General features: G+C 41.4%; 1 protein-coding gene across 1 annotated transcript; it reads left to right on the top strand.

The window, feature by feature from the left end:
- Nucleotides 1-297: 297 nt before the first annotated feature.
- LOC146675181 (B-cell scaffold protein with ankyrin repeats-like) lies at nt 298-21,406 on the top strand. The gene is made up of 15 exons (XM_085402468.1): nt 298-310; nt 592-987; nt 4,190-4,323; nt 4,401-4,539; nt 4,804-4,946; nt 5,935-6,049; nt 6,810-7,006; nt 13,645-13,708; nt 13,962-14,183; nt 15,876-15,935; nt 17,545-17,732; nt 20,635-20,698; nt 20,858-20,887; nt 21,132-21,211; nt 21,374-21,406. The coding sequence occupies exons 1-15, from the start codon at nt 298-300 to the stop codon at nt 21,404-21,406; spliced, it is 1,878 nt and encodes a 625-aa protein (XP_085258594.1).
- The last annotated feature ends 954 nt before the right edge of the window (nt 21,407-22,360 follow it).

Here is a 22,360-nt window from a genome sequence, read left to right as displayed (position 1 = left end):
GCAAAACTAAACCTCTGATGTCCTTATCTCTTATGGTCTGTTGGGAAATTTCAAATCACGTTAAAGGACAAAAAGTAAAAAGTTGTGTAACTTCTCAATTAGACTAACTTCATAGCGTATATCAAGCAACTATTTATGTATATTTTAAGCAAAACATCAAAGCCTAACTTTTTCCTGGTCATCATAGCTGAGTCTTTGTCTGCTTTGGCACGGAAACAGCCTCTTATCTGCACGCCTCCTGACAATAGCCATCCAGTTACTGTGAAGTCAGCCTTGCACACAAGCAGCACCGCAGACATGAGCCACACAGGTAGGCTACTTTTTCATATTATTTATTAATTAGCCCATTATTACTATTTTATCTTGGATAGTGAAAAATGATTGTGTAGTATGTGATTTTTGTAGTTAATGCTTTTTGATTGATTTTGTTGTCATCACCAGATCAATAATTTCTGTATTTCACTTGTTTTTATATATTTAAATAAACAGGGATTACTTTGGCAGTTTACCTCTATGTGGCTCAGCTCCAGAAAAGTCTAGATAATGTTGTTTCATAAAATACTGAAACCATAACGTTTTTTCTTCATATAGCTGGGGATTTGCTGATCGTCTACGACACTGAGGCAAAGCAATGGGCTACCTACCTACAGTCAGTTTTCACTGGTCCCATCTCAGAGGCTGGGATCTGCTGCTATGACATTGCTGCAGCGACCAGTCCGAAGGGTGATTTCCTGAGGCTCGTCCAGTATACCTGCAAGCTCCTAATCCTTTCCAAGGGCTTGCTGGAGGGTCTTTGCCCGATGAAACGCTTCTTCCTGGGACGCCTGTTGAGTCCTGCGGCTCATGTGGTGGTTCTGCTATGTGGGGTGGAGAGCCTGAACCCCCTGCTAGAGCTGGTGCCTCTGAACGGTGATGAGTGCACGCAGATCTCTAGTGAACAAGACGCCTCTGAGTACCTGTCCACTGTGATGGACACTGTGAGAAAAGGTATGGAATCTTTTTAAAATCACTGACCATATATTGTGTTAGCACCATTGTCTTTAGCCTGGTAGAAGATTATAGGACTTGAGGAATGCTAATATTGGCTAAAGTGCAAAAGAATGGGTAAAAGCAAATCAACCACCTCCTGCAGAGTGGATAATGAGTAAAACTGAACTATTGGTATCTTTTATCATTGCCACCCCATGAGGTCTCTGATCTTATTTCATGAACCAGTCAGGTGTGAAATACCCCGCAACTCTGTCACATCTCATATTTTGAGCTCAACATCATTCCAACTGTTATTCCAGTCTTAACGCTACCTAGTGTTTCTCTAAAAATTATGTTTGAAGTTTAAGGTTTGAATTTGAATTCAAATAGCATGCAAAATATCTCAATGCATGACAGTTAAAAACAAACAGTTAAAAACATGTTTTTTGGCTCAGTGCTGATCTCAGCTTTGAAAACCCGGAACAGCTTTTTCAACCTGCCCTTCCTTTAGGACAAATGTCCTTGCTGTTCCCTTGTAATAAATGCGAGGAGAGACGAGTGCTCGTTATTTGCTAGAATGCCTGAGCAGCTTGGAAACCTGTTTACTCAGTTTTTTTTTCATGAGAATTGTGCATTTTGAAGATCCAATATTTGTTAGGAGCAGCTGCAGAGACATCTTTGGTGAAACTGCGTGTATCACTACCATGTCCTCATCTGCCCCGCCAATTATCCTCTGCCTCCTTTCCCGTTTTTTTCCTAATTACACTATTTGTATAAAACCATAAAGTGGAGGAGTGGGCTTCTATTTAAACAGGTGTGGGAGCAGGAGGAACATTTGATGCAAATTCAGACACCACTGATTACTCATTGTGAGCCATGCAAATTCAATAGCACTTACAGCATTGCTTCATTGCAGCGGTACAGAGAAGTGGTTCAGAGCGGGAGCCTATAAACAGTTACACTTTAACCCAGAAGCACCTTCACTATTAATGCAGGATGAAGCTGTTTGTTTGTTGACACATGCAACAGACATGTGGGTGTTTGATAAGTGCGTACCCCACGTAAAGTAAGCGTACTTCTTTACTGGTTTCTGTACCTACATGCATCAGCGTCAGGCTGTTTCCAATGAAAAAGGAGAGTTTAGATTTTCTATTTCAAACACATTTGAAATCATCAAATTAAAAACTCTATTTACCATGCTAGGTTAGGTAAGTAAACGACAAGAGAACATCATGTAACCATGGCAGCAGGTCTATCAGTTTCTTCTGAGCACACCGATGTTTTGAGCAAAGGGCTAGCATTAGCATGCTAACATGCTCATACAGTATTTTTATCCCAGTATTATACCTGACAAAGTATACATGCAGCTGACCTGATAATTGAAGAACTGTCAACTTCTTTGCCATGAGAAAACCTTTGCAGTATGCTTTAGGTCATAAGCCATTCGGCTGAATCTGAGCAGAGAGCATAACCCTGTACACTTCACAAATCCTGCTACTTTTGTCAGCAGTCACATCATCAGTAAACATCATTGCCTTCATTCCCCTGGCAGCCATACAACCAATGTACAGCCTCTGCCAGTTTTTCCAGGTTTTACATGTTAGGACATGACAGCAAATCAACATCAAGTTCTCACCAGGTCTTAAAATTACACCCCACGATTCAACAGCTTTTAGCACCACCTTTAGCAGCTATATTAACTGTTTGCTGTATGTATTTTTCAGTCTCTCAAGTCATTATAGAGGAATTTCGGCACCCTCTTCTTTATAACGTTGCTTCAATTCATTGTGGTTTGTGGGCATTTGTTATGCACAGCTCTCTTAAGGACTCAGCATTTCAATCAGATTTAAGTCTGGAGTGTGACTTGGCCCAGCAGATAGATCCTTTTCTTTATCAACTATTCTGCTGCTCTGCTGGGGATCATTATCCTGTTGTGTAGCTCAGTTTCAGCCAGTTTAGCTGCATGACAGATAGCCTCCTATTTAAGTAATATTTTGGTATACAGAGAAGTTCATGGTCAACTCAATGACTTCATGTTGCCCAGATCCCATGGCTACAAAATAAGCCCAAACCATTACCCCTCCACTACTGTGCTTGACAGTTAGCATGAGGTGTTGATACACTTGGTTTTCTCCAAACATGACGCATTATGGATGACGTATTACATGCACATTATGACCAAACACCTCCATGTCAGTCTCATCTGTTCAAAGGACCTTATTCAAGAACTCTTTTGTTTTGTTCAGATGCAACTTTGTAGACCTAAGCATTGCTGCCATGTTCCTTTAGAGACACGAGCCTTTCTCCTAACCACCCCACCAAACAACCACCAAACAAATCACACTTGCTCAGTTTTTTTTTTTATAATTGCACTGTCATGACCTTTAACATTTAGCATGCTAACTGAGGCACATAGAATCTGAGATATAGCTCTTGGGTTTATTTACAGTTTCTCTCAGCATTGTCAGCAATTTGCCGCGATGTCCACTAGTCTTCTAGGAAGACTAGAAACTGCCTAAGATGCCAGAGAGGAGATTATCAGAATGAAGTTATGAGGATGGTCTGTGGGAAGCTGGTGGCAAAGCCAATGTAAGCAAGAGCAATAGGCAGATTGTGGGTTGGCTGGTGAGCAGGTTAGTTAGTGGGTTAGTGAGAACCAATGAGTAGGCAAGCTTGGCAGGAGGTTTCTAAAGGCAGCAGATGAGTGTGTTTCCAAGGTGGCAAGGTTTTTAAGAGTCGGGAGCATAATGGTGACAATGTGAACTGCTGCAACCTTCTGCCTTACTATCTCCAGCACCTGATTATCAAATGTGAAGCAGATCTAGGAACGATGGTTGAAGAAACAAAGAAAAACAGTATGACCAGCAGACCTCATATTGAGAGTTCACATATTGAGAGATCCACTGTGGTGCTGTACAGAGTCAGTATAGGTACATGCTTAGACATTTCCACAAAATCGACTGCAAGAAACTTATCCTAATGCTACAGGAATTCATTCTCTGCTAACCACCAGTGGCTCTATAATGCTGTCGACAACCTTGACAATGTCTTTGACTGTCGGCAAGATATTACAGCTCGGGCCAAAGTGGCAGAACAACCATCTGGGATCTTCCAGTAACTAAAACACATGTTTCAGATAGCTACTGCTATTTGAAAAATGTGTTTTGTAGAAATTCTCAGTGCATAGTTCAGCATGTTATTGAGTGTCTATCTTTTTCAGCCTCAGCAGCAAATATGAACCCCATGACACACAAACCATCAGCATCAGAGCTGAAGGGGGTGCAGATGCAGTTGTCTGGAGCTGACAGCGCCAGATCCAGCATTATGGTGGTTCCTTCCAGAGTTCCCTGTGGGGTGAGAAACTCATCTAGTCATTAGTAAACCTTTTTTTTCACAAAGCACATGTAACGTGTGTACTGTCTGTTTGGTAGAGCTCTATGGAAGTGTTCATTCTTCTAAAAAATGAGGTGGCTGGCTCCGACACTGAAGTTGAGTTTACGGGTAAGAGTCGGACGCTAAGAGTGAAGCCTCTCCGCTGGAATGAAAGGATCCTATGTGTCAGCGCCCCAGGTGAACAAAACAATAAAATACTGTGATGACTGTATGATTAATGAAGCTTTATTCTGTCTTGTGTGAAGCCTCTAAAGTCCTACGAAGTGATCTTCTTTGAATGAGTCATTTATCTTTGTATACAAGGGACTAAATAGTTGAACCAAGATAATAGGCTGTTTGCTAAAGTAACTTCTTGGCACGTGATAACAACTTGGTCACACACAAAAATCTTAGTATCTTCTCTGACCATGCCTGTGTGTTATCTGTGTGTTTTTACTGAAGATTTTCCAGCAGGAAATGTAGGAGTGACTGTCTACAGCGGTGGAGCACCGCTGAATGATGCACAGCTGCAGTACTACAACAACATCGAAGAAATCGCGTGTCTGCTCTCGAGGGTAACAGACCCTGTAGATTTCATGTGTCAGGTAAAGCCATAAATGATATGTGGGTAAAGAATAAAGAATAAATGCCTTATCTGAGTTTTAAAATGGGAAATTCCACTACTTCCCCCAGAAAGGATTAGTGCTGAACTGGGAAATTTTCCTCATTATACATACATCAATGATCTCTGTTGTTTCTATTTCCGCATCCTTTCTTTAGAGTCTGTTTCTAACTATTTTTACAGAGGTGGACAATTAAATTGAGGAACCATTAAAACAAGAAAACATTTGGTTTTTGTACTAAATAATTGTACTAAAGACTGGCTCTTAGCTCACATTATATGTGTGCACAGAAACAGCAGTGGGACTTCAAACATATAACACTTGCAAATATATTTAAATACCTGCAGTCAATCATTAACTTACTCATGTTTAGAGCACTTTTAACTGCTGTTCCAGACTCCCCCTTAACAATAGAAGTAACTCTTCTGAGGTACTGCGCAATGCTACTTAGTGACTCACGATTATGCAACTCACTCATCAAAATTAGTCAATCACTACCTCAGAACACAGCCTAAAAGTACAAAGATGTGGGAAAACATCCATTAGATTGAATCAGCATATTTCTTCTGGTGTTTTATGAACAACCATTCACCATCTCCTTTCTGAAATTAAAGGACAGCAGGTTTCAGCTGTCTTGGAGCCATGAACACTTGATTTGATTAGATCCCTTTTGCTGAAGAGGCACACTCGAGGCACGCCAGCAGAAGAATTTGCCAAGACAATCTCAAACTAAAGGCCCGGACATGCCTCTGATGTGTGTGTGGTTAAAAATCAACCTGGCACTTTTATGGTCTCTCTACTGTAAATTCAGTATAACATCAACAACAGTTCCATTGTACTTTTTTTTAATCCATATGTTTAATTCGTTCATCAAATAAAAACAAAAAAGGCCTCCAGCCTGGTCATTAAGAGAAAAGGCTGCAAGCTTTTCTTTACAGCCATTACTCACTAGACTGTGTTTGCATTTCAGGCTTTTCAGGTGTCCTCTGTGAACACGCTGGATCAGAAACTGGCCTCCATGCTGTTGGAGAACATGCCCACGGGAGGCTTTCAAGGACTGCAGTGTGAAAACGCACCTGAAAGAGGTACAGCTCTCCATGGTGGATTGCTTAGTCTGAACTTTACATTAAAAAGCATCTGCTGAGTAATCGCAAAGACAGAAAAACCCAACCTGGTATATAAAATGTATAAAAACAAAACTCTTGTTTGATTGTCAGAAGATCCACAGTCCAAACCACAGTAGTTACACGATCCCTAATTGTGTGGAAAACATTTTTCCTTCAGACAGAAGCTACAAATCAATACGTCTAACGTGTAGCTGATACAAGCTGCGGCAGGTTATGACAACAGAAAGTGTCAGATCAGGCCATTTATATTAGGTGCCGCATTGCTGCACTATAATGTCTACCTAATTCTCTCTTTCCTGGCCATGTCTTGAAGCAATGACGTGAATTCAACATAATGCACACAGCTGAAATAGGTCCCACTTGCATCAAGCGCAGTATCCACTTTGAAAGGGGAAAAAAAGCCTTCCATTATTACTTGGCTCATTATGTGGCAGATTGATGGCTTCATCAGCCACTGAGATTGATTCTTAACTCTGTTGAAAAGGGCACAGGGAAATGTTGCCATGACAAACAGGTCAATAAGTACCTCCAAGCTGTCTTTCTTTGACGCTCCTGGATGTGTTAGATTACCCACATTGCACTAGATCGCCGTCAAGTTATCACAAGGCAGAGGTATCTGCTGCTATTACGTGATACAGCAGCTCATTTTCAATTTCAGCCTTAATGTAATGGATGGAAATTCCTTTCCAAGACCTAAACTCTCAAACATCCCCCGCAGAGCTCCACCGTGCAGAGGTGCCCTCGCTCCTCCACTTTGCCGCTCGGTACGGCTTCAGAAATGTCTCCAGCCTCCTCCTGCAGTGTCCAGGTGCTGTAAGAACACTCCGCACGGCCAATCGTCACGGACAGACTCCCGTTCAGATTGCCAAGAGTCACGGCCACACAGAGGTTCACGTCATACTGAAAGAGATGCTGGTAACTACGTCCTTATAAGACTTCTTTCACTCTCGCTGTGTGCGTTTCATCTTCTGGGCTCATATTGACTCTTATTCCATGTGGAATTGATCCTTGCAACAAGTTAGATCATGCTTCTGGCTTATTAACCTTCCATAGATACAAGACATTCATAAGACATTATTAGAAAAATCACAATATCTGATTGCAGCTTTCCGGCTCAGTGATTTCTAATTTTAATAAAAAGCTGTGAATCCATTAATCATTGTTACAGAGCTGCTTGGATGTCATTTTAGGTAAGCTGAATTCCAGTTACTTGCTGACAGTTGAGGAAAATAGCAAGATAGACGTTTGTTCTTGAGATCTAAAAGCCGGGGTAAGCAGTGCAGCACTTAGGAATGCTCTTACTGAAATGAGTACGGCAGCAGGACAATAAGTGACTGGTCCCTTATCAATAATGAAAGGAATGGAGAGAATAGGAAGGATTGAAAGCGAGGAGGGGCGAACACACTCCCTCCTAACTTGCGTCTTTATATCCAGATCATGACTCAGTTAGCACATGGATGGTGGGCTCCCTCCTCCCATCTTCAATATATCTGGCCTGTGAGGTTCCTAATGGAACACCCCCACAGAGATTAGAAAGACGGTGTTTGTTCATGCGTGCACAATGGCTCCCAGCACAGGTCGTCTGCATACATTCAGACAATTAATGCGGCCGCTGATGTTAAAAATGTCCTTGCGTAACAGCTGCCATTTTGTCATGTTAATGCGGAGATCATCTTCCCGCTCAACCTTCCACTTCGCTGTGCAGACGCGCTCGCGCCTGAGCCGCAGGTTAGCCTCTCACGCGCTAATTAGAGGTAATCCATATTTAATAGATTCCTTGCGTGCACCTACCTCACTTTACTTGATAAACCTGTAGGATCACAATGTTCTTTCCGATACTAATTTCATTAGGCCGTGAGGACATTATTTATATATATATTTAAAAACAAAACAAAACCAAAAAACAAAGCAAAAACACACATCACGCACCCAGTGTTACAGAAAGGTCAGCGGGTCCTTTTTTTCCAGTGTGTAATGCAAATATTACACAACATTGCACATCTGCTGTCAGTGAACCTCAAAAGCTTTTCAGTGTATTCATTTTAGCCGGAGCGGTATATCTTTGGTACACTGTTGTGAGGTAGTCGAACATCAATTTTGAGCAAGGTTTGATTGCTCATGATACCCACAAGCTTCTTAAGTGAGGTTACCAAATCTTCCTACCTAAAGCTCTAAATAAAAGTGTTATTTTGTATCAGTAAGGATAAGTATGTTTTCCACAAATGTCCACAGAGGTGCACTCATTCTTATGAAAACAAATAGTGTTTCAGAGAGAGACACCTCAAAACCTGAATAGAAACATCAACATTTATGTATATATAGCGCCAAATCACAACAAGCCCTTTGTATAGTAAAGGTAAAGACCCCACAATAATACAGAGAAAATCCCAGCAATCAAAAAACAACAACCTTTGAGCAAGCACTTGGTAACAGCGGAAAGGAAAAACTCAATTTTAACAGGAAGTTGAACAGAACCAGGATTAGTTAAGGGCAGCACTGCGGGCGAGGGGAAGGAGACAGGACGTTCAACAGCATGTATTTTATCCTCTCTTCCTTCTCTCATCCCAAGCAGTCACAGCAGATGGCCCCGCCCCTCCCTGAGCCTGGCTCTGCCGGAGGTTTCTTCCTGTTAAAAGGGAGTTTTTCCTTTCCGCTGTCGCCAAAGTGCTTGCTCATAGGGGGTCATATGATTGTTGGGTTTTTCTCCATATGTATTATTATATATAGGTCTACCTTACAATATAAAGTGCCTTGAGGCAACTGTTTTTGTGACTTGGCGCTGTATAAATAAAACTGAATTGAAAAACACAAAAATCCCCACAAAAGGAATAAAAATAAAATCAGCTTAAGAGAAGATGATGAGCTTTGGGCTTATTCAGGTAACTTCAGGGCTAACTGTGTGTTTTCATATTGTTAACCTCTTAAGAGATTGCAGACATCACCTGCTCCAGAACAGGTTATGTTCCAGAGATCCTTATCCGTTTGTGACTGGTCAGATGTCACCCCCTTTTTATGTGAACACACTCATAGCTAGATCGATAAATTCTGGGTTATCTTATCAAGCAGATAACCAGCTTCATGTGACAGCACAAACTAAATACACTCTGTGGGGAAGAGGAATGAAGCACAGATATACCAAACAAAAGAACAACAACATAGAAAATATACTTCAAAATAAAAGAGGAGGTAAGAGACACAGACAGGGAGGCACAGAAGACAAAGAAAAAAGAAACAGAGGAAAAAATAAAAGCTACGGCAGCCAATCAGACAAATTACAACCAGGTTGTTTCAGACATACTTAATGCTCAGTCAGAAAATGTCAATTTCCCCTCATCTTTCCTTATGATGTCGAAAACATTTTTGCTTTATTAATGCCTCGGCCTAACCTATAGAAAGCCCTGGCACTCCAACAGCTGTTGCAAATGTATTTATCCCCCTGGCAACGCTGCTAATTGAGAGTGAGTGCATAGTGAGCGAGGTTCGATCAGAGCGGTCTAGCGGGTGCTCGCTGTGAGTGTACAATAAGTCGTTGGAGCGGAACTGACAGAGGAGCGGTCGAGTCATACGGAGGTCTATCAAAAAGGAGTCTATAGCTACAACCTAACAGACATCAGATACAGCACACAGACGAAAGTGTTATTTCTTGGCAGTTTTTATTGGAGGGTATTCATCTTGACAGCTAAAAACAACACATACTGTGCTTGCATGTGGCCTGGAGGAGAAATTATGAGAGCCATGATTGTGTTGTGGGTTTTGTTCCTTTTTTTTTGTTCTCGGTTCATTAAATCATCTGCAGTGTTTCCCCCCACCACCTCCAATTAATCAACCCATGATGCATCAGTGATTTGGGCGTCAGCGTAGCAGCACTCTGTCAATAAATCCTAGATGGATTGGCCCCCTGCTTCATAGACGGGCCGAATCACTCACAGGGCCTGCGTTAGATCCACTAGTCTGCCCCGGCACCACACTTCTTTGTTAATTAGCTGTGAACTGCTCCAGAGGGGAAAGCTGAATTATTCAGGGAGAGCATAACTAGAATACAAATATAGAAAATGCTCCGCTGGTATCAACAATGTTTATGTCCTCAGACTGCAATGTGCTCACTCAATTACTTACACAAGCCAGCATATTCCTTATTTAATATTTCAGAACTGGGTCACAAATCTGGCTGAGTGTCACTTGGCATTTCGATGGACTCTGTGCTCATGCTGCAAGATTTCACTGTGTGCGCTTTGAGTGCAGAGCACAACTCGATAAATACAAATCAGCTAGCAACTTCACCACCCGAAGGCTACAAAGAACGTTTTATGTGTTGTTCGTGTATCCACCTATTCAAATTCACAAAATCCAAATTAGGTGACGTCCTAGACTCTGGTCGTGAGATTTGTTATATCAGCTGACCATATTTTGCATAAGGTGTTTGGTTTATTAGTAACTGCACGGTAATATGCGTCAGCTCCAGAGATTTGCTTAACATTTGCATATTCCTCAAGTAAAACGCTGTTTTACCACTCATTACCAGACTATATGTTGCATATCCATTGCACTTCACCAAGCACTTATTCCTCCGGACTAGCATAGCTGGTTTAGAAACACTTGAAATATATCAGCTACTGGATGGAGCTCCATCAAAAGCTTTTGCAGATATTAACAGGTTGAAGAAGCCTGAATTTAGCAATCCCCTGAATTCGTACATCGTTCAGTCAGCTTGACAAAGTTTCTAGTGAAACAGATTAGGTTGTTGTTGTTTTATCTCACAGTCCTACATGATGAATCTCTCGACTTTGTTTCTAATTAGCAAATGTTGGCATGACGATGTTATTCAGCATAGTATGGTAAATACTGATAGAGACATATATGCGTAGATATGGCAGTGGCTATCCATTGAAGCACCTCTGCACTCTAATTTCTAATGCACGTCTGTGGAAACACAGATCTCTACACAGTGAAATCACAACTAGATTCAAACTTACTCAAACTGTATTTATGATATGGGGTATACTTGGTTAAAGTAATGTGGTTTGGTGGTTATCACTCTTGCCTCACAGCAAGAACGTCCTGAGTTTGAATCCACCATGTGGCCTAGGTCTTTCTGTGTGGAGTTTGCACGTTCTCCGTGTGTCTGTGTGGGTTCTCTCCGGGTACTCTGGCTTCCTCCCGAAGTCCAAAAACATGAAGTTAGTGGGGTTAGGTTAATTGGGCTTCCACCTGTTGGGCTGGTGATTCTAAATTGCCCATAGCTGTGAGCGTGAATCGCCACAACCCTGAATTGGGTAAGTAGAAGAAAATAGATGAATGGATGAGTTTTTGTACAATAACGCTTATGTTACAGTCGACTTATGTTGGTAGTAACATAAAAGTTCTAAAGTGTTAATGTTGTATAATGTTTTCAGTGAATATTACAACTCTAGTCAAGCTTTTACTTTGCATAGTCTCTTCTTCTCACTGTTCCTTAGTCCACATGCCTTCTAACTAACAGAAAACGAGTTCATCTGAACACCCACGTGCAGCTTTACACATTTCTTTAGCGGCGTTTCAGGTATACACTGAGATGCTAACTGTATGCCATGCGAGTGCCATGGAAATCAATGAACAAATAATTAATAGTCTCATTCAGGACAAAGTAACACATATGATGAGCCATTAGAAAATGTCACTATCAGTATCTGTCTGATACGCACTTTCGCTAACATAAGCTAGTGCTAGCTTAATTTAGTTTTGGGGCAGTCACTTAGCATCAAGTCACCTTTAAAGAAGGATAAATTATTGATATATCAAAGTAGGCATTTTCTTTACAGTAAAATGCTGGTTTAAAAAAAAACCTTCTCCCTCTGGAACATTATTCCCAGTTGTTTGTTATTTAATATAAGAATAGGTCAACTATGGTAAACATGTAACCGACATCTTAGCATTGCCACTGACAGCAGATTGATGTAAGCACAACTGATTTATGCTTGCTGTGTTAGCCTTCAATAATACATGTTTGGCTTTGTGTGAAAAGAAAAGTGCGAAGGTAACACATTCCTGAGCAAAATTAGCTTTACAGAAGTGTGAAGTATTTATTCGCCAGCTCAACTAGCTGTTCTATGCCAAAAAAAACAACAAGTTGGACAGATTTTTAACTGCACAGCACTTGTGTGATGTTCAGCTTTACACTTTGCAATCTGCCACACATCAAACACTCCCATGCTGACACCAGTATGCAAAAAGATAGCGAGCACGCTAAAGCTGAGAGCCGAGCGAAGAGCAAGCTTGTGAATTGGCCATTTCAGCCGTTAAAGGCAGATTTACGGCCCTTATCCCATGTTAGATGTATACTGTCTGGACTGCGGCAGTTCATATTGAATTTGTCTGGAATGAATGGGGCTTCTGCAGTTTCAGGCATCTTTAAAATGATTTAGCATTTGTGGTTAGTAAACAAATACCCCTCCTCGGTCCAGAACTACCCCTGAAAATACCACACTGTGCTTCGGCACAGCATCTGACTATTAAAATTCAATGATCGAGTGGTGGTAATTAACCCGTCCCTTCCACCTGTTGGGCTTGTTATGAACCTCTACTGTTAAGTAATGCATTCATGGCAGCCAATGTGTAATTTGCAGTACTCGGAACAGTGCAATATTCTAATTGAGTCATGATTTGCTGTGTTGCTTGGGAACGGCACACGCAGCAGGGCGGGTTATATGGTGGATGTTTTGATCCAAATGAGCTGTATCTCATGCATTCTGCAGATTTACATTGCTGCATTCACAATGTATCCTCGTAAAGCAGCAGCGGGGTCAGCTGTAATCAGTAGATATTATTGCATATTCACTCTTTCGATGGAAAAGCTACAATGCAGTAAAAGCTGTTTTTATTTAAAAATGTAGTGGTACTGTCTGTTTTTTTTCTGTTAGCCATATCAGAATGTGCATCTCTATCAGAAGTTGAAATATGGCAGCAAATCATTATCTGTTTCTCATCCTAATTATAGATGCGGTCTGATATGGAGCAAAGGGGTCTTGAATTGCTCACTAACTGACATGTTTAGACTGAAAAGGGAAGATAGTCTGATTTCATAATTACCCTGATCATACCCCTGTCTGTCCCTCAGCGTGCTATTAGCGAAGAGGCCTAGTCTGCTGCAGCTTTTGTTGTCAGAGAGAAAACGGGTTTCTGTTAGCCAGCAGGCGGGGTAACAAGCACACCTCTGTAATTCACATTATGGCCCCCTGAAATTGCTTTTCCACAAGTCCTAACAGATGCAGTGAGAAAGCTCGATTAATAATCTGGACGTTTGTCACAGCTGACATGAAATGCTGAATATCAAATCAGTGCACGGAAGAAGATATCAGCCTGTGGTGGTGTGTGGAGAGTCATCTGTGCTCTGAGCTTTCAATTTCTAAGCCTAAGAACGCAGGTGAGAAAAAGAGCCGGCGGGCAAAGTAGGGAGAGCGAGCTAAGGAGTAATCCACATTTTGCTGCACTGTATCACAATGCAAGACAAATATCCTTTAAAGTGGCCTCCTGGACGGGCGCAAGAAATGCATCTCGGTGTTCTGTTGTTGTTGCAGAATATGTCTGGCTCAGGCGGGGACAATGACGATACCAGCGTGTACGAAATGATGTGCAGTGCAGGTGAGTGAGCAACTGATGGGAAGTGGAGGGAGGGCAGAAGGCAAGCCAGTAATGGAATTGTTTTATGCCCCCCGGCATATGATTACACTGTGTTTCCTTTCATTTCGTTTCCCCTCAATGATGGGGACATCGTGTAGCATTGCTTCTGATCAGCTGTGAAATGACAAGTGGCCAAAAAAACAAAACAAAAACGGCATGTGCAGCATCCATTAAGATTCTGAGGCTTTAGTGCAGTAAACACTCTGTGTGTCAGGGAATCTTTCCATCACAGACACACAGAAACTGCAACAGGTGGAGGAAAAAGAGGGGGAGGATGAAGATCTCTACGCACCGCTGGGGGTGAATGGTGAATACGACACCATCCTGAATTCAGCTAAAGCAAAAGCAGTGGTCATTGCCAACCGCCCACCAGCACCCACACCCCGGCCTGAAGGCACCCAGTTGATGGACAGCAAAACCCCTTACATCACTCAAGGTAACTTGAGACTCTTTTCTTGCATCACTCATTCAGACAGATACAATAGTGATGATTATGATTCTGAGTTATGCAGGATGGGGGGAGGAAGGGCCTGGAATGTGCATCGCCACCATCAGCAGAGCGCTGCAGAGCGCTGAATAGAGAAAAGAGAGCTTGCTTTGTGATGCAGTTTGTTTTGATTTCAGAAACCGCAAGAACATAGTCGCTCCCCGTCACAAAACAAACACGAGCGAGTCTGGAGAAAGACCCATTTGCCTGCCTTGAGAGCCCGCAGTCCCTAACTGTTCAATTACAGCTGTGTGAATATTTCATGAAGATGAAACATCCAAAAGTGACTGGTATTATCAAGGCTTATAAATCATTAAAACAGCTGTGGCTTCTCTTTTTTCCGTCTCGCAAATGCAAAAATGAACACGCGGGGCCGCAATTAATTATTACCGCAGACAATATTACGCCCGCCTCTCGCATTCACGTGCATTCAAATAGACGAAACTAATTAGAGCGGCTCAGTAAATAGCTCCCCTTTTTTTTTCTTTAGTGAGCTTGCTTGTATCTACTGAGCCGACCCCGTTCCCGGTGGGATTTACGAAGCAAAACAAGGAATTGAGTGCACCACTGAGTTCTCTGCACCCCAACCATCCTCTCAGTAATAGAGAGGGAACTACCGGGCTGCCATCTGCAACCAATCTTGGCCAGATCAAGGCCAAGTCAGCCAGAATAAGTCATTACACATGTTTTCCATCGTCCTTGTCCCCAGAGCGCACAAGAGAAAGGAGAGGGATTTTGAGGTTTCCATCTATTGAGACAGAGGAGCTTCAAACCACACAAGGATCACATTTTGCCCCTAACTCCCACCACCGCAGTCAAAGATGTGAGGGCAGAGATGAGGCTCGGTGGAGGATTAGGCGACGAGCCAGTTATTGGAGAACACGGCACAAGTGGAAACACTGAGGAGTCTTCTTTTTGTTAGCAGCGACATCTCGGGCTCAGTGAGACTGAAAACGTGAATGAAATTCAATCCCATGGGCAGGCAGTTCTGCATATGCAACATACATGGACACGCCGAGGCCGAATGAAGCCACAAAGCCGGGCTTGTATTATGAGCGAGGCAGGAAAGAGAGGTCGTGTTTGAGCGTGAAGTGGAAAAGAGGAGATGCTGTCACAGAGGACGGAGTCAGAGGCTGGGATTATCTTCCAGGGTGTGGATGCTGAATTTGAAATCCAGCGTTGGTCACACGGCCGCAGCTCCCCCGCCTCTGACAGCTAAAACAGTGCAGTCTTTCATTCAGAGCGCTGACAGGAAACCAAAAGCATCATTCAGAGTGTCTAACTCAATTCAGAGCTCAACTGTGTCTCTTTGCAAAGAGCCAAGATCCTGCATTTTTTATTTTGAGATTTTTAAACATATATTCAGATGTCACTACGTTTGTCATTTCTGAAACAGTGCTGGATGGGTTTTTTTAAACTAAGCTACGAACAAGCCACAAGCAGGGTGCTTTGAAATAAGATCATGGCTCCATCGTGTGGCAGGACAGTTAAAATGCAGGCACAAATTAGAAAAAATTTAAGATTCAGATCTGGTTTTCATCATTCTAGTAGTATTATCTAATAAGATAATTAGTGGAAAATTACAGAGATATTTACCACATTATTAGCACAATGTTACATAAAACTGTTGTGCATCAACAGTGTTCCAGAGGAAGAAAACACCAGGCGATGGAGATCTGTACTCACTTCCCTCTAAACAAGGTAGGTGTTGAGTAATATATAGTAATAAGAGCAATAAGTAACATGTGATCAATGTGTACAATAGTCATTTAGTACAATATTTAAGGTACGTGGACTTTACTTGAATATTTGTAACTTATATAACATCACTAGGAAACCAGTGCTAACCAGTCGTATGTGATCATTTACAAAAAGCAGCGCTAATCCTGTTTCATCATATACAATTTGCCCTTCAGTTGGTATCATTTAAATGCATACACACTTTATTAGGTACGCCCTGTCAGTACTGGGCTGGACTCTTAAATTGGTTGCACTAATGAACAGTTGAACAAGTGGACCAACAAAGTGGCTTCTGGGATATGTGTGTATAAACTGGACCAGAGGTCGGCAACCTTCAACATCAAAAGAGCCTCTTTAGCCGCAACACAGTCAGATGGATAACAGATGTAATCTTTTTTCCTATTGTTTCGTATAGTTTGCAATATTTTTTCGTTCAAAGCTCACATGAGCCACAGCTGAAGGGCGCGCGAGCCAGGTTGCGGACCCCTGAACTAGAGCTAGAACTCCATGAACTACTGCTGCATGAAGACATTCTTCCGATAGCGTTCCCTTATTTCTGCCTGTGTGCTGCTTTAAATAAGCTTTGACCACTGAGATATCCAAACATCTGCATCTTTCAAACTCCATGCCCTCAGTGATGCAGACTTCCTGCTAAAAATCTGCAGTCTCCAGACCCATGCTGAGATAATCCTGAAGATATATCAGGGTTTTATTCTCAGGCTTGACTAAGCAGTCGCCTGCATACTAATGCAAGTAGCTTTGATATGTTTTGCCGCTTTACTCTTTGCTTTGTTTGGGACAGACAGTCGCAGTTCATTAACTTTGAAACAAACAAGCCCTGCAGCTAGAATAAGCAGTTAATGCTTTTTTTCATGCTTGTGATGTCTTTAAACAGTTGCTTGTATTTCCCTCTTTGGCTACGACTGATATCATCACTTAAGATTAGATGTGCCAATCATTTTTTTAATAAATACTTTCCTCTAATTTTTTGTTGTAATTTTTTGTCTATTAAAATTACCTGCTGGATGATATAAGTTAATGGAGACGCTATGAAATAATTTGTAGTGTTCTGTTAAGCAGATTAATATTCCAGTAATCAGCATGGGGAAGGCAGTAATTAAAGCAGCAGTGTAATGGGTACACACGCAGTAAAAAAGGCAATAAAATGATTTAAGCAAAGCCACATGCTAAGAAGTTTAAAAAAAAGGATGAACTGCAATGGTGAGCACCTACAGAGAGATGAAGCCATTTGTCTGCCTCGCTGTTCCATTAGTGACACTGAATGACACGTCCACAGATCATCACACTCGCCACGAAAATTACTTACAATCTCGGTGACTCACAGACATCACAGATGTGCCGAGCGAACTCACATTACCCGACTATGGATACCAGCTGCTTTGGTATTATACTCGGGCTTTTCTTCCTTCTATCTTCTCCCAACTAGAAATCAGCTATTTAATTTATGGGTGGATATTTTAGGACTTACATTATGATTATTTTATAATCTACAGCAGTAAACATGTTGAAACGTTCCTGCTTATTGTTTTTATGGGCTTGTCGTTTACAGCAGCACGCGGGCGAGAAGGCAGTGTCTCTACCACCTACGACACCTTTGTGCCAAACCAGATAGACGGGCTTCAGCAGCTCATTGAGTTCCAGCAGCAGGTGAAGGCAGGCTCGCTTACTGTGGACGAGGCTCTCGAGCTCTTCAGCGACTGGCAGCACGTTCAGAAAGACTTGGATGCCAAGCAGCAGGTAGGATCGCTGCACGCTCTGACCGAACTCACATGAAGGGATCTGAAAGAAGCAAGCAGGTCCACACACGATACAATACAAATACTGAATAATCAGGCAAGTGTGGTATGCATCTGGGGAACCATGTGTCACAATAAAGAAAACAGTCCCTCGGGTTTTAAAGATCTCTGTAGGCCAGAAAAAAGAAAGAAGTGAAGAATCGCTGATTCAAAATAGGGTTTCTGTTATGAATTGTACAGGAAGCCAGAGGGGCCAAAAATATGACAAACTCACATTTGAAGGGAAGGGTTTCTTATTTTCAGCAGCATGTAAATTTTGACATGGTACTGTTTTCTAGTATTGTTACGCACCACAAAGTAGCAGAAATGATGTTTACAATATCTGGCTGTCGTTTTTTTCCTGTAGCTACTCTATTTCGTCAACACCTGCAACTCGAGGAGCCTCTACGCACACATTCTTCAAACACCAAACTGCACATATCACATGACCTGGGTGGTTTCAGCTGTTGTGCCTTAAAAAATAAGTCTGTCAAATCTAGAGCTTTCGGCAAGCTACCCTGCATCGGCGTCTTATGTTGTTAACCAAGAAGGCAATGATAGAGAGAGGGAGAGCAGTTTTTAATAGCTCCGCAGTCCAGTTTTGAGGGGTATTTTTATCTAGTATTTTTTTGGCATTCTTTATAAATTCATAAATAATAATGTGAAACTTGTGCAATCAAAATACTGTAACAGCTATAGTGAAGGATTTGAAGCACAACACAAGTTACTTGCTGTTAAGTTCCAGATAGGGGAATGATGGGAAGGTGTATCTGTTCGTTATCAGGTAGCTGTGCAACACTAGGACACCAGGGTAGGAAAGGAATGTAGTTTTCCACCAACAAGGTGATTCCCAAAGAGGTTTTAGCCGTAAACTTGGCATGCCTTGGCTTGATGTGCCATCCATCCATAAAAAACTTCAAAAAACTGGAGAAGTGGGGGGAAAAGAAGAAGTGACAGGCCTACAAAAAAAAACTATCTACAGAAAGTGAGCAGTACAGAAAGTTAAGTCCTTAAGAAATAGAAAAAAATAATCCACCAAAGACCTAACACAGGACATGAGATGCATCTGGACCTTCCATCTAATGGTTTCAGTGGAAGGATAGCTGTCAAGAAGTTTTATTTAGGGAAGGGAAACAGGAAGAGACTGTATGCCAATTTGGACGTAAAATCAGTGGCAAGACGTCTTATAGAGTAATGAATCCAAACTGTGAGAGTCTACAGCCATCTGTAAAACAGGGTGGAGGCTCTGTCATGGTTTTGGTCTGCATTTCAGCCAGTGGTGTTGTAGATCTTGTCAAAATTGGTGGAATTATGAACAAAGAAAAGTACCATCAGATTTTGATCCACCATACAATTCAACCTGAAAAGTGTTTGATTGAAAAGGGCTTAATTTTTTAGCATGACAGTGATCCCAAACACCCTGATAATAAAGTAAAAGCATAACTGGGTAAAGGAAAACACAAATAATGGAACATAATCAGTCATGTATTGGCCTCCCCAGAATCCAGACCTCAACATTACTGAAGCAGTGTGGGATCATCTTGACAGAGAACAGAACAAAAGGCAGAAAACATCCAAAGAAGAGCTTTGAATGTCCTTCAAGAAGCCTGGAGAACTATTCCTGATGACTACTTCACCCTTATGCGTTTGTGTTTTGACTTTTTGCTGCCATGATGCCAGGTCTCTCTTGGAAATTAGATTTGAATCTCAATGAGATTTTTACCTGGATAAAAAAAGGATTATTGACAAGACAGCTTGCCTCAGAGCGTTGTGTGTGTGCAGGAAAATAAAGGTGGTCATGCCAAATACTCACTTTCGAGCTCGTTAGAATTGCACAAACTCCTTATACACTTTCCAGTTATGTTTTCAGGTTTTTGAATAAATTGCTGCAAAATATAAAGACATGAAGGGTGGTTTGAGACTTTCGCACAGTACTGTAAATTTCATCAGGACTGCAGTTAATTTACAATGAAGTGCTCGGGCTCAATCTGCCTTAACAAACCTTTTTCACCTAATACTTTCTGGCACGTCAGAGTAGGAAATAATAAAACAGATGATGCGCTAATTCCATGTACCTGCTTTTATTTCAGGGTCCTGGTTTTGTTGGCTCACCGTCTCATTTTTGAGACACATTTTTAATGTTATTAGTAACACCTGTGCTTTTCCTGTTGAGGCAAGTTATAAGGTCTGGTCTACGGTGCGCTGCTGTGCGTTACACAGACAGGTTATGAGGTTGTAAAACAGCGGTAGACGCCTTTGTAGAAGCTAAAGGAATTTGTTTCCCGCCTAACACTGAAGTCAAGTCACAATACCTGCAAAATGTAAGACTCGAGGAGAAGAATGAGTAGAGCAACAGAGATCACACTGTATCAAAGTCCGACTAAAGAGTCACCAGTTCTGCTACACAAATTTTCAATATTTGATATAAGGAGCTTTCACCTGGGCATTTCAGCACTAACTCTTACTACTTTTCACATCTTATAACAGACTTAGTGATAAATGATCAAGGTAGCACCTTAACATCAACATCATCAACAGTTAAAAGTATATTGCTCTCTGAAATGCAGTGCAGTACAGAGAGCAGATTTATTGGTCTGCGGACTAATATCGTCAGTAAAACTACCTCCACCCTTTTGTTCTGCTCTGTTGTTGCATACTTGGACTATATTTGCAGTATGTTTTCCACTGGACCTCCACGAAAGCACCGAAAGATTTATGATGAGTCTGTGAAACGTGCTCTTTTCTTTGTCTTAGCCAGTGTAAACATAACACGGATCCATCATGGAAATCTCAGAATGTATAAAGACCTGGATGCCTTCTGTACAGTCAGTCTAATACTGAAGCACTGATCTTTGTCTCTACAGCAGAAGCTGAGCCATCTGAGAGCCACTATCATAAACAACAGAGAGGCAGACGACAGCGTCTATGGTAAATATTCACATTCTATGTGGGCTAAACTGTGCTGTCATCGCAGAGACTTTTTGGTTTTCTTTAAAATATTAAGTATATGGAATAAATAACCCCGGTACAAATGAGTGTATTAAACTGTATACTGTAAATGGCTTAAAAAGTCTTCTCTCCCTACAGATAAAATCAACATCGTTCATCACACGGCAAGTAAGTCTTTAAAAACTTATCTCAGTGCGCGCAGAGGAAATCTGTGTTTGCATGCCATTGTAGTTTCTCGAGCTCCAGTCGCAGTGCTGGGAAATTAATCCTCCGGGAAGTGTTATTAAATCAAATCCCCAGTGCCTTGTGTTTTGATCTAGTGAGTTTCACCAGCGCTAAATGAGAGTCCTTTATTTTCTTTTACCGAATGATTCTCTGTTCAGCAGTGCATATTGGATAATTTCTCCCCCAGGTGTTGCGGTGAATGGAAGTCAAAGAGGAAACCAACCAGCAGAGTCTGATTTTTACAGCAAGCCGCTTAAAGCACAGCAGGTACGTTTACCTCACTTGCAGTAGGACAGTTTGGCTCAGCTGCATTAATATATCATTTAATCACATCTGTTGATTATTCTGCTTGAAACAAAAAAAATACTGTACACTGACGTCCCAGTAAGCAAATATAATAATGCAGCAATTCACCAAATTCTTTTGCAGACGGCTTTTTTCCGAAAATCCGAAAAACGGTGAATGCAAGTCCTATATCGATTGTGAGTATGAAATCCACTTCTTTGATTATTTAAGCCAGAATCATATTTTCTGTTTGGCTCCAAAGACACTATTAATATTCTGTTCAATTATGACTTTTAGCTGCTGTGATCTGTTGTAATACATAAACACGTTTGTTTCTTTGTTTTCTCTTTCAGAGAAATAAGAAGTAAAAAGGATGTTACACAGTCCACATCCAGCTTAACCCTCCTCTTATAGGATAACTTGTATCAGTGCATTAGTTTGAATAATTATATGTAATATACAATACAATGAAAGGTTTTTAGCATCATATAGTTTTGCTTTGTGAAAACTTAGATGTTAGTATTCCTGTAATTTTGTAGATTAAACTGCTTCTAACAGTTTTTTTGTTACTGAATTTGCAGCAATTCGCTCACAATTGTAAATGTTTAAACTAAACCACAATTTTAATAATTAGTGAGGAAATTATGTGTTTCTCATTTTTATGAGCTTCTTCTCTAGAGAAAGGCAGCGCTCACGCCAGCAAGTCTCGGCCTGTAAAACCTCCAAATGTTTCCCTCTAGAGGGCGTCATATCTCTAGATATGGCTATCGCACCCACAGTCTGAAGACATCTGTAAGTACAGATGCACCTGTGACCTCCTATTGACTGGGTGGCAAGCTTTGGAAAAATGTATCCATACATGTTGATGTATGTAATCAGAAGATGAGCACATCAATTAATTACGTCTTGCTGTGGCTGCAAACACGAAGCATGTGTTCGATCTTCGCGTCAGCCAAGAAATGTCAATATGAATCTGAAGGAAAGAAAATGAAAGCTGTAAGCCGGCTTACTGCGAAGAGCAGAAATATTAGTCATGTTAGGGTAAAAGAAGGCTTGATGTTGCCGGGAAAATCATTTTGTTTAGCTGCCACAATGCAGCCATCTCTGTGTTTTACAAATTTAATAAATACC

Source organism: Rhamphochromis longiceps, linkage group LG3 (genome assembly GCF_057381845.1).
Source record: "Rhamphochromis longiceps isolate RC_006_pf linkage group LG3, R_longiceps_female_GT1.1, whole genome shotgun sequence".
NCBI lineage: Eukaryota > Metazoa > Chordata > Actinopteri > Cichliformes > Cichlidae > Rhamphochromis > Rhamphochromis longiceps.
Note: the sequence above shows the minus strand (reverse complement) of the source record. Positions and strands in the feature narration are given on the sequence as shown.

Bases quoted from the DNA above. Each gene is read 5' to 3' on its own strand.
- LOC146675181 (XM_085402468.1), top strand. The intron at 988-4,189 runs GTATGGAATCTT...TATCTTTTTCAG, and splicing joins GATGGACACTGTGAGAAAAG to CCTCAGCAGCAAATATGAAC. The intron at 14,184-15,875 runs GTAACTTGAGAC...GTGCATCAACAG, and splicing joins AACCCCTTACATCACTCAAG to TGTTCCAGAGGAAGAAAACA.